This window comes from Aquarana catesbeiana, linkage group LG13 (assembly GCF_042186555.1).
Source record: "Aquarana catesbeiana isolate 2022-GZ linkage group LG13, ASM4218655v1, whole genome shotgun sequence".
In the NCBI taxonomy this organism is placed as follows: Eukaryota; Metazoa; Chordata; class Amphibia; order Anura; family Ranidae; genus Aquarana; species Aquarana catesbeiana.
Window position 1 is genome coordinate 20,007,880 of NC_133336.1, and position 14,456 is coordinate 20,022,335.

At 45.0% G+C, this 14,456-nt stretch overlaps 1 protein-coding gene across 2 annotated transcripts in view; it reads right to left on the reverse strand.

Moving 5' to 3' along the window:
• Positions 1-10,453, reverse strand: part of DGLUCY (D-glutamate cyclase) — a 46,119-nt gene extending 35,666 nt beyond the window's left edge. For both annotated transcript variants that reach the window (XM_073610008.1, XM_073610009.1), the window contains exons 1-2: positions 10,410-10,453; positions 1,105-1,219 (exon numbers count right to left, since the gene is read on the reverse strand). In XM_073610008.1, the coding sequence (XP_073466109.1) occupies positions 1,105-1,207 (103 nt within the window). In that variant the 5' untranslated portion in view covers positions 1,208-1,219; positions 10,410-10,453. The remainder of the gene's footprint in view (positions 1-1,104; positions 1,220-10,409) is intronic.
• Between the last annotated feature and the right edge of the window lie 4,003 nt (positions 10,454-14,456).

Sequence of the window (14,456 nt, forward strand, 5' to 3'; positions counted from 1 at the left end):
ACGTTTCTACAGTCAGAAGGCGGTGTTCTGACAATATGTCGAACCCGGCAGAATATTGAACCACATCACTTCCTGTGACGCAGAAAACCACACACACTGCGCACCGAGTCACCTGACGTCAGGACACTGCGTGTCAAATTCATCGACCGACGGCCATGTTGTTACACCCCACACTCGGCCGTACTGAGCCTGCAGTCAGAAGGCGGCAGCGGACATCTTTTTACACCCAAGTCTTGCATTCCACACTTATTTTTAGCACTAAACTGACCTTATATAGTGAAATACGGGATTTTCAAATCCGTCACACTCTTTTCACGTTGAATTTTAAAAGCGGAGGTGTTCTGTCAGATTAGCAAACCTGTCAGATCTGCAGAATTTCCGCTGCTTTTAAAATTTAACATCAAAGCAGTGTCACGGACTTCTAAATACTGTTTTGCACTATATAAGCTCAGTTTGTTGTTAAAAATAAGTGTGGAATGCAAGACTTGGGTGGGTGTAAAAAGATGTCCGCTGCCCCCTTCTGACTGCAGGCTCGGTGCGGGGTGTAGCAAGATGGCCGTCGGTCGATGAATTTGACATGCAGTGTCCTGACGTCAGCGTCGACGCACTGCGCATGCGCAGGTGACTCGGTGCGCAGTGCGTGTGGTTTTCTGCAACAGCTGATTCCACGTCACAGGAAATGATGTGGTCCGATATTTTGCTGAGTTCGAAATACTGTCAGAACACCGCCTTCTGACTGTAGGCTAACTGCAGGTGAGTGCGAGGTGTACCAAGATGGCCGTGCCGGAACGTCACTTCCTTTACATATTCTGATGGGTAGCGGCTTTCTGACAGGACACCTGCGTGTTTGAGATAAGGGAAGATGGATTCCAGGAAATAAATGCTATATGAATCATCTGCCCTTACTCAAAATGGCCGCTGCCAGAAATGCTGGGGGGGGGGGGGTTTCAAAGTGATTTCTAATCAAAATAGAGCATGGAGACACGGATGGATGGGGGATTTTTGCTTTAAGTATTAAAAATTAATTAAATAAAGTTTTCAGTTTAGGTACATTTTAGTTTCACTTCAATGCCATCGGTCAGAATACAAAATTCCAGTTCTTACCAGCAGACATGCCCGAGGTGTTGCGGATCGCGATTTTGTTCTGACGGATTAAATTCCGGGCCGTAGCGGGGAGGAGAGTCCGTAAGGCCTGCAGGCAAACCATATCAGAGGCCTCCTGAGAAACAAACCACAAACACGGCTCAGTATCAAGTGATGAGTATAGTCTGTGGACTACAGAACACCTCCTCTTTATGCTATAGAGATGAAAAGAGGAGGGGGTGGTGGTGTTCAGTAGTCCTAAAAAAAATGTCTGTCCTAGGCTGACAATGCTGCTTCTCCATTGATACAGCACAGTGATTCAGTGTTGTCACCCGCAGGGGTCTCAAACTGGCGGCCCTCCAGCTGTTGCAAAACTACAATTCCCATGAGGCATTGCAAGGCTGACAGTTACAAGCATGACTCCCACAGGCAGAGGCATGATGGGACTTGTAGTTCCGAAACAGCTGGAGGGCCGCCAGTTTGAGACCCCTTCCTTACAGATTGGAAAGCTGCAATAGATTACAAATTTTCGTAGGTTTAAATACCGGTATTAAACAGAAAAGACAACATTTATTATATTGCAGCTTGCCCATTCTTAGATGTGATGGCTGCATTCGTTTTCTTTTTATAGGCTTTTTTCCTTTATTTTCACCTGGTGATCTGGCCGGTAAGTCTGTTTTTTTTTTTCAACTTTCATTTAACAGACCAAGCTGACCAGCAAAGTGTCATTTAGAAGGATGAGACAAACCATTTACCACTGACAGAGGTGCTTACAGTGATCAGCTTTTATGTATGTAAAATCTTTATCCTAAAAGGGAAAAAAAATTGCTGTAACGGATTCTAAAGTGTGAGCTGGAGTTTGGCTTCAGTTTGTTAGTGTATCTAAATCTGCCAATATGTTTAACACTCCCCTCCCCCCAAACTGAAAATGCTACTGTCTGCTGTGCCCCCTGTTCTCCTTCATCCAGAGTGGGGGCGTCCTAATACAGGTGGTGTGTTACCGGCCAGATCACCGGGTGAAAACAGAGGGGAAAAAAACTTAAAAAAAAAAAAGAAAACTAACGCAGCCGCCACATTAGTAAGCTGCTATATATTACATTTCTTTTTTTTTTGGATCTGATGCTTTCCAGCCTGGAGGAGAGATGTGGGGTCTTAGAGACCCCACATCTCTTCAGAAAGAGGACCTGTCATGCACCATTCCTCTTACAAGGGATGTTTACATTCCTGGTAATAAAAATAAAAGTTATACAATTTTTTTTTAAAGGGAAAGTATGGAAATTTAAAAAAATTAAAATAAAATAAACAATAAAAAAAAAAATGTAAGCGCCCCTGTCCCCGCGAGCTCGCACGCAGAAGCGAACGCATACGTAAGTCACGCCCGCATACGTAAACAACGTTCAAACCACACGTGTGAGGTATCGCCACGAACGTTAGAGTGAGAGGAACAATTCTAGCGCTAGACCTCCTGTGTAACTCACAAAATGTAACCTGTAAAAAAAAAAAATTTTAAACGTCGCCTATGGAGATTTTTAAGTACTGAGGTTTGGCGCCATTCCACAAGTGTGCGTAATTTTAAAGCGTGACATGTTTGGTATCTATTTACTCGGTGTAACATCATCTTTCACATTATACAAAAAACTCGTGCTAACTTTAATGTTTTTTTTTTTTTTTTTTTATTCATGAAAGTGTTTTTTTTTTTCAAAAAAAATTGCGTTTGAAAAATTGCTGCACAAATACTGTGACAAAAAAAGTTGCAATGACCCCCATTTTATTCCCTAGAGTCTCTGCTAAAATATAATATATATTAGGGGTGCAACGGATCGTCCATGATCCGTGATCCGTACGGATCAACCTCCGCGGATCAGGACACCCGTGATCCGCGGAGCGCTCTGTGGCCTCGGCCAAAGGAAAGGCCGCGGCTTCGGCCTAGCTCCGGAGCGGCGGCCATCTTGGTACACCCGGTATTCTGCGAGAAAGTTCCGCTCGGCTGATAAGTTCCCCCCTCTACTGCGCAGGCGCTGCGCCTGCGCAGTAGGATCTGGCGGAAATAGCCAAAGCCTGTAAGAGGGCCCCACGCGGGCTCGCTTCGCTCGCCACACTTCGGGCACGGCCTCGCTTCGCTCGGCTCTTTTAGATTCTCCCTCTAGGTCCACTTGGATGGTGGAAAAGGAACCTGGACCTAGGGCGCAGGCGCCGTGTACAGCTGATTGAAGCGTTTGAGCTTCGGCTATCTCTGGCGGCTGACAGTAGTTGGTACTGCGCAGGCGCTGCGCCTGCGCAGTACAGGGGGGGAACTTATCCGCCGAGGGAACTTTCTCGGCAAGACACCGGCGGCCGGAGCGATCACTTGTAACAAACCGGCGTCATGTCATGACGCCGGTTTCTCTCTCCCCCTGCCAATACTCTGCAATGCCCTGCCAAAACTCTGCAATGCCCTCACAATACTCTGCAATGCCCTCACAATACTCTGCAATGCCCTCACAATACTCTGCAATGCCCTCACAATACTCTGCAATGCCCTCACAATACTCTGCAATGCCCTCACAATACTCTGCAATACCCTGACAATACTCTGCCAATACCCTGCCAATACACCCGCCAATACCCTGCTAATATATTATTACAGTGGGGGAGATTGTGGATATTACAGTGGGGGAGATTTTTTTTTGTTGATCCGAAAATGATCCGAACCGTGACTCCTGACCCAAGGAACGATCCGAACCGTGAGTTTTTTGATCCATTGCACCCCTAATTTATATATAATATGTTTGGGGGTTCTGAGTAATTCACCAGCAAATAAAATTATGATTTTTACATGTAGGAGAGAAGTGCTGGAATTCGCCCGGTGGGCAAGTGGTTAATGCATAGGAACCCCTTTAAGCTTCCCCAGCTTCTCAGTCTCACAAGAAATATCTATACAGTATGTCTACAGAGCATTAAATTGTCTCTAGACCACCTACCTCAGGTACTGACCCTACAGGCGAGTCCATGGCAGTCTTGGACTCTTGCTATCACAGGATAGGACTGCATATAACTGCAGCAAAACTCGCTTATTTATAAGTAGCAATCGTTAACCTACTAGTTAAACAGTTGTCACGCTACTATGAGCCCTGTTTGTAAATACCTGACTTAAAGTGAACCTAAGTCTTGGTTCACACTGGCATGACTAGTCGCCTGACAAGTTGCGCTCCATTAAGCGCAATGGAACCGTCGTAAATCGGAGTGACTCAAGTCGCTCCAACTTAGAAAAAGGTTCCTGCACTACTTGGGGGCGATTTCAGAATGACTTGCATTGAATTCTGTTCTGCAGTCTTGTAGCTGTAAATCTGCAGTGTGAGATTATCTAAGGCACCGCTGTCTCTAACCGTTAGTCTCACCAGATTTGGAGTGAGGTTTGGTGATGTCATTACTGTGCTGATCGCCGTTCTGCTTGCTGGAGGGGAAGCTGTACCTGAGGACCTGCAGTGCAAGGATTTTCTTGCTTGTGTTTCATTTTTGTTCTGTGTATCTGTGCTTACTCTACCTCTATTATTACCCCACCAGTTATCAGATGATGTCACTACTGTGCATCTCACTGTTCTCCCTGCTGGAAGGGAAGCTGTACCTGAGGACCTGCAGTGCAAGGATCTCCCTGCTTCATCCATTCTGTGGACCTGTGCTTCCTCCACCTCTATCAATACCCTGCCAGTCATCAGATGATGCCATTACTGTGCTGCTTGCTGTTGTTCCTTGCTGGAAAGGAAGCTGTACCTAAGGACCTGCAGTCCAAGGATCTCCCTGCTTCTGCTTCATTCATTCATTCAGTTGATGTGTGCTTCTTCTACCTCTATCATTACCCCACCAAACAGTCATCAGATTATGTCACTACTGTGCTGATCACTGTTCTCCCAGCTGGAGGGGAAGCTGTACCTGAGGTCCCGCAGTGCAAGGATCCCCCTGATTCTGCTTTATCCATTCTGTGGACTTGTGCTTCCTCCACCTCTATCAATACCCCACTAGTCATCAGATGATGTCACCAATATGCTGCTTGTTGTTTTCCCTGCTGGAGAGGAAGCTGTACCTAAGGACCTGCAGCCCAAGATCTCCCTGCTTCTGCTTCATTTATCCATTCTGTTGATGTGTGCTTCTTCCACCTCTATCATTATCCCGCCAGTCATCAGATGATGTCACTACTGTGCTGCTCACTGTTCTCCCTGCTGGAGGGGAAGCTGTACCTGAGGTCCCACAGTGCAAGGATCCCCCTGATTCTGTTTCATCCATTCTGTGGACTTGTGCTTCCTCCACCTCTATCAATACCCCACCAGTCATCAGATGTCACCAATATGCTGCTTGCTGTTCTCCTTGCTGGAGAGGAAGCTGTACCTAAGGACCTGCAGTCCAAGGATCTCCCTGCTCCTGCTTCATTCATCCATTCTGTTGATGTGTGTGCTTCTTCTGCCTCTATCATTACCCCGACAGTCATCAGATGATGCTACTACTGTTCTTCTCTCTGTTCTCCTTGCTGGAGAGGAAGCTGGACCTTGGGACCTGCAGTACAAAGATTTCCCTGCATCTACTTCATTCTATCTATAGATCTGTGAAGGGAAATATCCCCAATGGGCCACAGGTGGCAAAAAGGTTAATTGTTTAAAGCTGAACTCCATGCAGATATAAAAGCCACAAACCGATGCACATCTGCATTTATTAATACGTCATTAACCACTTGACCACTGGGCACTTAAACTCCCTTAATAACCAGACCAATTTTCAGCTTTCGGTGCTCTCACATTTTGAATGACAATTACTCAGTCATGCAACACTGTACCTTTATGAAATTTTTGTCCTTTTTTTCACACAAATAGAGTGGTAGTTAATCACTGCTGGGTTTTTTTATTTTTTGCGCTATAAAAGAGGCTGAAAATTCTGTTAAAAAATAAATTTTTCTTTGTTTCGGTTACAAAATTTAGCAAATTAGTAATTTTTCTTCATAAATTTTGGCCAAAATTTATACTGCTACATATCTTTGGCAAAAATAAGTACAAATTGGTGTATATTATTTGGTCTTTGTGAAAGTTATAGAGTCCAAAAGCTATGGTGCCAATATCTGAAAATTGATCACACCTAAATTACTGACGATCTATCTAATTTATTAAGACCCTAACATGCCAGAAAAGTACAAATACCTTTTGGAAAGAAGACATTCCAAGATATTTAGAAAGATGCATGATGAGTTTTTTGAAGTTGTCATTTTTTCCCACAATTCTTTGCAAAATCAAGATTTTTTTTTCTTTTTTACAAAATTGTCATATTAGCAGGTTATTTCTCACACACCGCATATGCATACCACAAATTACACCCCAAAACACATTCTGCTATTACTCCCGAGTATGGCGATACCACATGTGTGAGACTTTTACACAGCGTGGCCACATACAGAGGCCCAACATGCAGGGGAGCACCTTCAGGCGTTCTGGAGCACCCAGGCCAATTCTGACATTTCTCTCCTACATGTAAAAATCATCATTTATTTATTTGCTAGAAAATTACATAGAACCCCAAAACATTATATATGTTTATTTAGCAAAGACCCTAGAATACAATGGCGGTCGTTGCAACTTTTTATCTCGTATGGTATTTGCGCAGCAATTTTTCGAACGTGTTTTTTAAAAAAAAAAAAAAAAAAACAGTTTTGTGCTTTAAAAAAAAAAACAGTAAAGTTAGCCCAATGTTTTTACACAATGTGAAAGATGAAGTTATGCCGAGTAAATAGATACCTAACATGTCACCCTTCAAATTTGCACACGCTCGTGGAATGGCGCTAAACTTCGCTACTTAAAAATCCCCATAGGTAACAATTTTTTACTGGTTACATGTTTTGAGTTACAGAGGAGGTCTAGGGCCAAAATTATTGCTCTCGATCTACCGATCGCATCGATACCTTACATGTGGATATTGCATTTATTTTGATCTAGACGCTGTCTCTTTATACCTTACATGTGTGGTTTGAACACCGTTTTTATATGTGGGCGGGACTTACGTATGCGTTCGATTCTGCATGCGAGCACACGGAGACAGGGGCGCTTTAAAATTTAAAATTTTTTTTTATTATTCATTTTACTTTATTTATTTTAGTTTGACACTTTTTTCCAAAAAATGTATTTTTTGATCACTTTTATTCCTATTACAAGGAATGTAAACTTCCCTTGTAATAGGAATATGGCATGACAGGTCCTCTTTACAGTGAGATATGGGGTCAATAAGACCCCACATCTCACCTCTAGGCTGGGAAGCCTGAAGTAATAAAAAAAAAAAAAAAAAAAAAAACGATCCTGGTTTTGATCGTAGTGGTGAGTCGGTACAAGCACCGGAGGGTGGCGGGGGGGGGATGTACCCTCTCGCCTCCCGTAAGAACGATCAAGCAGTGGAACAGCCGCTATGATCATTCTTATGGTGTAGGGAATCGCCGGCTGAAAAAGCTGATATCTGAATGATGCCTGTAGCTGCACCCATCATTCAGATATCCCCGCACAAAGTCAAGAACGTCGTATGACGGCGGGCGGGAAGTGGTTAAAACGCACTTTTTTTATTAACACAAAGTTGTCCATTTATACAATATTTCTAACACATAACATGTACATACCAAAAATGACACCCCGAAATAGATTCTCCTACTCCTCCTGAGTGTGGCGATACCACATGTGTGAGACTTCCACAGCCTGGCCACATACAGAGGCCGAGTACAGCCGAGTATGGCCGAGTATGGCCGAGTATGGCGGGGTATTGCTGGGTATTGCAGAGTATTTTGGAGTATTGCTGGGTATTGCAGAGTATTTTGGAGTATTGCTGGGTATTGCGGAGTATTGCAGAGTATTGCAGAGTATTGCAGAGTATTGCAGAGTATTGCAGAGTATTGCAGGGTATTGCAGGGTATTGCAGAGTATTGCAGAGTATTGCAGGGTATTGCAGGGTATTGCGGGGTATTGCGGGGTATTGCGGGGTATTGCTGAATATTGCTGGGTATTGCAGAGTATTGCTGGGTATTGCGGGGTATTGCTGAATATTGCTGGGTATTGCAGAGTATTGCTGGGTATTGCGGGGTATTGCTGAATATTGCTGGGTATTGCGGGGTATTGTAGGTTATTGCGGGGTATTGCAAGGTATTGCTGGGTATTGCAGAGTATTGCAGGGTATTGCAGAGTATTGCAAGGTATTGCAGAGTATTGCTGGGTATTGCGGGGTATTGCAGAATATTGCTGGGTATTGCAGGTTATTGCGGGGTATTGCAGGTTATTGCGGGGTATTGCAGGTTATTGCGGGGTATTGCAGGTTATTGCGGGGTATTGCTGGGTATTGCGGGGTATTGCTGGGTATTGCAGGGTACAGGCATACCCCACTTTTAAGTACACAATGAGGTTTATTTACTAAAGCTGGAAAGTGCAAAATTAGGCTCACTTCTGCATAGGAACGAATGAGCTTCTAACCCCAGCTTGTTCAATTAAGCTTTGGTAATAAAACCTGGCAGCCGATTGGTTTCTATGCAGAAGTGAGCCTGATTTTGCACTTTCCAGCTTTAGTAAATAAACCCCATTGCGTACTTAAAAGTGGGGTATGCCTGTATTGCGGGGTATTGCAGAGTATTGTGGGGTATTGCGGGGTATTGCAGAGTATTTCAGAGTATTGCTGGGTATTGCGGAGTATTGTGGAGTAGTGCAAGGTATTGCTGGGTATTGCGGGGTATTGCTGAATATTGCTGGGTATTGTGGGGTATTGCAGAGTATTGCAGGGTATTGCAGAGTATTGTGGGGTATTGCGGGGTATTGCAGAGTATTGCAGGGTATTGCACAAGGTATTGCAGAGTATTGCACAGGGTATTGCAGAGTATTGCACAGGGAATTGCTGAGCATGGATGGATGGATCCATGGATGTGACTGCACATGTCACAGAGCAGCGCTGTGGGCACTACACATCCAGCCCACAGCACTGCTGCCATCTGATCCCTCCCCCTCTGTACCGATCGGTACAGAGAGGGGAGAGAGGAACCGGCGTCACGACATGACGCTGGTTTGTTTACATGTGATCGCTCCACGATCAGCAGCCGTTTACCGTGATCCGCCGGGTCCTCTGTACCCAGCGGTCATGGATGTTCTCGGGTGTGCGCCCCAGGGGGGAATTCTGGGAGGACATCACTGTACGCTCTCCCAGAGTTAAGAAACCTCCCTGTAGCCGTCATTCGACTATGGGCCAGTTGTTAAGTGGTTAAAGTGGTTATAAAGCCTGAAGATTTTTAATGCATGGAGGTAAAAAACCTTCAGTACGACGCTACCCCCCCACAGCCCCTGTTCTGACGAGAAGTGTTTCCCTATCGTATAGTGTCCGCCCCGTACTGCGCAGGTGCAGCGCTTGCGCAGTAGGGAGGACAAGGAGACACCGAAAGTCTCCGAAGTTGACCAGCTGACCATCAGCTGTACACCGCGCTTGGGCACTTAATAGTGAACGCTTTGTAACAGGGCCCCTCGCGGGCTCGCCACGCTTAGGGCACGGCCTCGCTGCGCTCGGCATCTTTTTTATTCTAACTTGTCCACTTGGATTGTGGGGCATGAACCTGGACTTAGGGCAGAATAAGTGCGCAGGCGCCGTGTAGAGCTGACGATCAGCTGTTGAACTTCGGAGACTTTCGGCGTTTCGTCTGTCCTCCGTACTGCGCCTGCGCAGTACAGGGCGGACACTATCCGATGGGGGACTGTATTCGACAAGACAGCCCCCCCCGTAACGCTTACCCAGGCCCAATCCCGATCTAGCGATGTGCATGGGAGCGGATGCTGTCCCAGCTCTCTGCCTCCTCATTGGCCGAGAGACAGCAACGGGAGCCATTGGCTCCTACTGCCGTCAATCACAGCCAGTGAGGAGGGAGCGAGGGCAGGGCTGAGCCCCGTTCTATGCGTCTTATGCTTTTCCGTTCTGCTTTTCCTTTTGCTGACCAATCACAGGCTGGAGGAGGGACAAGAATTGCAAGTGTTACCGAACTAGAGAAGAATCAGATGTCCTGTGCATAGCTGTGCTGTGCGGCAGAGCTGTGTAAATCCCAGGACTGGATAGACAGAAATACAAATCCTTTGGAAGGTAGAACTATTGCAATATTTGTATTTCATCTGTGAGTTTGGCTTCATTTGCCTGGAGTTCAGTTTTAACTAGCAACGTTAGTACATGCCGCTTTGCAACTATTGGGGAGTTACAAGCCCCACAACAGCTAGCATTGCATGCTGGGGTTTGTAGTTCACATAAACAATACATCTTCACCCGCAGGGAATGATAAGTCTGTACAGACACAAAGTAGAACAGCTGCTCACCTTCCAATGTGATTGAAATGTCAGTTGCAGAATAGTCACCGTGCTATAAATGAGACCTCCGAACAAAGGTTCCTATGGAAGAAACGTTCTGCCTACCACAGCGACATCTTGTGGACAAATAATACAACTACAGTTTTTCATGGCTCATTTGTTTTTGTTTTTTTAACAGAAAAGTTTATTAATGGACAAGGCAATAATAGGATTTTTATAACAGCTTACCTGTAAAATCCTTTTCTTGGAGTACATCACGGGACACAGAGCCATAGTATTAACTATATGGGTTATATAGGCCCCCTTTAGGTAATGGACACTGGCACACCCTAGACAGGAAGTTTTGAGCCCCTTTCACACTGGAGCGTTTAGCAGGCGCTATAGCGTTAAAAATAGCGCCCTAAAACAGCTGCTCCATTCACACTGGAGCGGTGCGCTGGCAGGGCGTCAGAAAAAGTCCTGCCAGCGGCTTCTTTGGAGCGGTGAACTCACCGCTCCTCCACCGCTGCTCCCCATTGAAATCAATGGGGCAGTGCTGCGGTACCGCCGGCAAAATGCCGCTGCGGCGGCGTTTTGTGGGCAGATTTAACCCCTTTTTGGCCACTAGCGGGGGGTTAAAACTACCGCTAAAACAACGGTATAACAGCGCTTTACCGGTGACGCCGGTGGCGGCACAGTGTGAAAGGTGTCTAATGCCCTAAAAAGATGTCTAATGTACATACGCTCGGATTTTCCGACGGAGAAAGTGCGATTGGATTGTGTTGTCGGAAATTCCGATTGTGTGTGGGCTCCATTGGACTTTTTCCGTCGGAATCTCCGACACACAAAGATTGAGAAGCATGATATACAATTTTCCGACAACAAAATCCGATCCTTTAAATTCCGACCGCGTGTAGACAAATCGGACGCACAAAGTGCCACACATGCTCAGAATAAATAAAGAGATGAAAGCTATTGGCTATTGCCCCGTTTATAGTCTCGACGTACGTGTTTTACGTCACCGCGTTCAGAACGATCGGATTTTCCGACAACTTTGTGTGACCGTGTGTATGCAAGACAAGTTTGAGCCAACATCCGTCGGAAAAAATCAGATGGATTTTGTTTTCGGAATGTCCGATCAATGTCCGACCGTGTGTACGGGGCATTACTCCCTATATAACCCCTCCCCTTACCGGGAGTACCTCAGTTTTTGTAGCAAAGCACTACACGTGTATACCAGAAGAGGGGAGGGGCCTCTGTGTCCCGTGATGTACTTCAAGAAAAGGATTTTACAGGTAAGCTGTTGTAAAAATCCTATTTTCTTTATCGTACATCACGGGACACAGAGCCATAGTAGTAACTGTGCCTGCAGCACACTGCGCCCAAAAGGCGATATCCTCTTTTTACATCCACCTGATAGAATCTGGTGAATGTATGGACTGAAGACCAAGTTGCGGCCTTGCAGATTTGGGCCATGGAGGCTTGGTGATGCACTGCCCACGAAGCACTAAAGGGGCGTATAGGTACGTCCCTTTAAATTTGCCGCCTTTCAGGTGCACGCGTGCCCGCCGCATGCCGCGGGAGCATGCCCGCAGGTCCCGGGAACTCGATGTTCTCCGACGGCCCGCGATTGCGGTGTGGAGAGGTAGAACGGGGAGATGCCTATGTAAACAAGGCATTTCCCTGTTCTGCCTTGTGTCATGACAGAGATATACTGCTCCCTGTCATCGGGAGCAGTGATCGCCGTCATGTCCTAGGTAGCCCCTCCTTCCACAGTTAGAATCACTCCCTAGGACACACTTGACCCCTTCATCGCCCCCCTAGTGGTTAACCCCTTCCCTGCCAGTGTGATTTACACAGTAATCAATGCATTTTTATAGCACTGATCACTGTATAAATGACAATCGCAGATCACCGCCATTACTAATAAAAAAAAAATTATAATAAAAATGCCATAAAACTATCCCCTATATTGTAGACACTATAACTTTTGCGCAAACCAATCAATATACTCTTATTTCGATTTTTTTTTACCAAAAATATGTAGAAGAATACATATCAGCCTAAACTGAGGGAACATTTTTTTCTTTTTATATATTTTTGGGGGATATTTATTATAGCAAAAAGTTAAAAATATTGCGCTTTTTTCAAAATTGTCGCTCTTTTTTTGTTTATATAAAAACCGCACAACTGATGAAATACCACCAAAAGAAAGTTCTATTTGCGGGAATAAAAGGACGAAAATTTTGTTTGGGTACGACGTCGCACGACCGCGCAATTGTCAGTTAAAGCGATGCTAGGCGGAATCGCAAAAAGTGCTCTGGTCAGGAAGCGGGTAAAATCTTCCGGGGCTGAAGTGGTTAATAAGAACAGACCCGGAATGGTTGAAAAGGGCTTCTGTAAACTTCATTGCACACATAACCCATTTATGATGGAAAGTAAAACAAATCTTAATGCCTGAAACCAGTTTTGCAACTTTGGTATGTCTTAGAAAAACTGTACATGCCATATACTGCTTTTTTTTTCAGGATAAATATGACTTTCATTTGGGTGGTAAATGCTAATGGTTATCTCCTGATTTTTTTTTATTGTCAAATGAAAACTGGCCAAAAATGTAAAAAATATATATTTTTTAAAATGTAACTGTAGATTTCTTGCAATTATCATGACCCACCACTGAAGAACAACCCAGAATAAGTTATACTACTCCTGACTATCCCAACAATACCACATATGTGTATGTGTAGCACCCTGATGTTTAGGCAGGGTTGCTAGTACATTTACCTGCCAGGTATAGTTGTCTTGGCCAATTGATAGGAGATCAATTGACTCCACCCTAATGCCCCGTACACACGGTCGGATTTTCCGATGGACAATGTCCGATCGGAGCGTGTTGTCGGAAATTCCGACCGTGTGTGGGCGCCATCGGACATTTTCCATCGGATTTTCCGACACACAAAGTTGGACAGCAGGAGATAAAATTTTCCGACAACAAAATCCGATCGCGTCAATTCCGACCGTGTGTGGCCTGTTCCGACGCACAAAGTGCCACGCATGCTCTGAAGAAATTCCGACACGGGACAGCTCGTTCTGGTAAACTTAGCGTTCGCAATGGATACACCACTTTCGTCACGCTGCAATGTAAAAAATGGTTTAATACAGCGCACTCTCTTCTTCTTTATAATGTGACAAGAATTAAGTGGTTTTGCTGCTCATATTCACACACACTTCTCACAAAGTTTGATTTGTGTTTTTTTAGTGGGATTCCCTCAATATATTGTTATTAGTTGTCACATCTGACAGTTTTATATTTTTTTTATATATTTTTTTTGGTTTTTAAGCCTTTTTTTTTCTTTAATGTTTGGATTTTTTCCAAGGCTGATCTTTGTTCAATGTTATTTTTATTTTTACTCCAGAATATTTTTGTGTGTGTTTTGTGTGGCAAGTTACCCCAACACCATTGATATCTTTTATTATTTAATCTCCAGGAGATTGTTTGTTGTTGGTGTCCCTTGTTCATTTCACATTGTATATTTGCAATGTACCTGAATCCTCACAAACAAACCATCATTTTTGAAGTAAAACACATAGGAGAGTAGAATTCAAAACAAAAATCCTTTATTAAGGTATCAGAACCAAACAAAGAGGAAGGCAACACTGGATCAACAGCAGAAATTAGTGAAGCCTGGGACCCCCACGGCAGACATCAATTCTTAAACCTCAAAATTGGTGGCCTGAGGAGTCCATATATAAGGGAGGGCAGTCTGGTCCGGGATTCACAGAGACTTGGATAGCAGCAGATGACATCTGTGTCCCCAGGCTGTGGTACCACAAGAGGCTGCATCTTTTGGCCGACCAGACTGGATCCAGGGCAATCACTCTCTGGTCTTCCTTTCACACTTCCTTCCGGGCTGTGGCTGTGCAGTAGGAGATGTGGCAGGAGGAGGAGTAGGACCTGGAGGAGGAGGAGGACTGGGAGGACCTGGAGGAGGACTGGGAGGACCTGGAGGAGGACTGGGAGGACCTGGAGGAGAGGGAGGAGGAGGAGGAGGACCATCCCAAAGCTGTGTGTGAGGT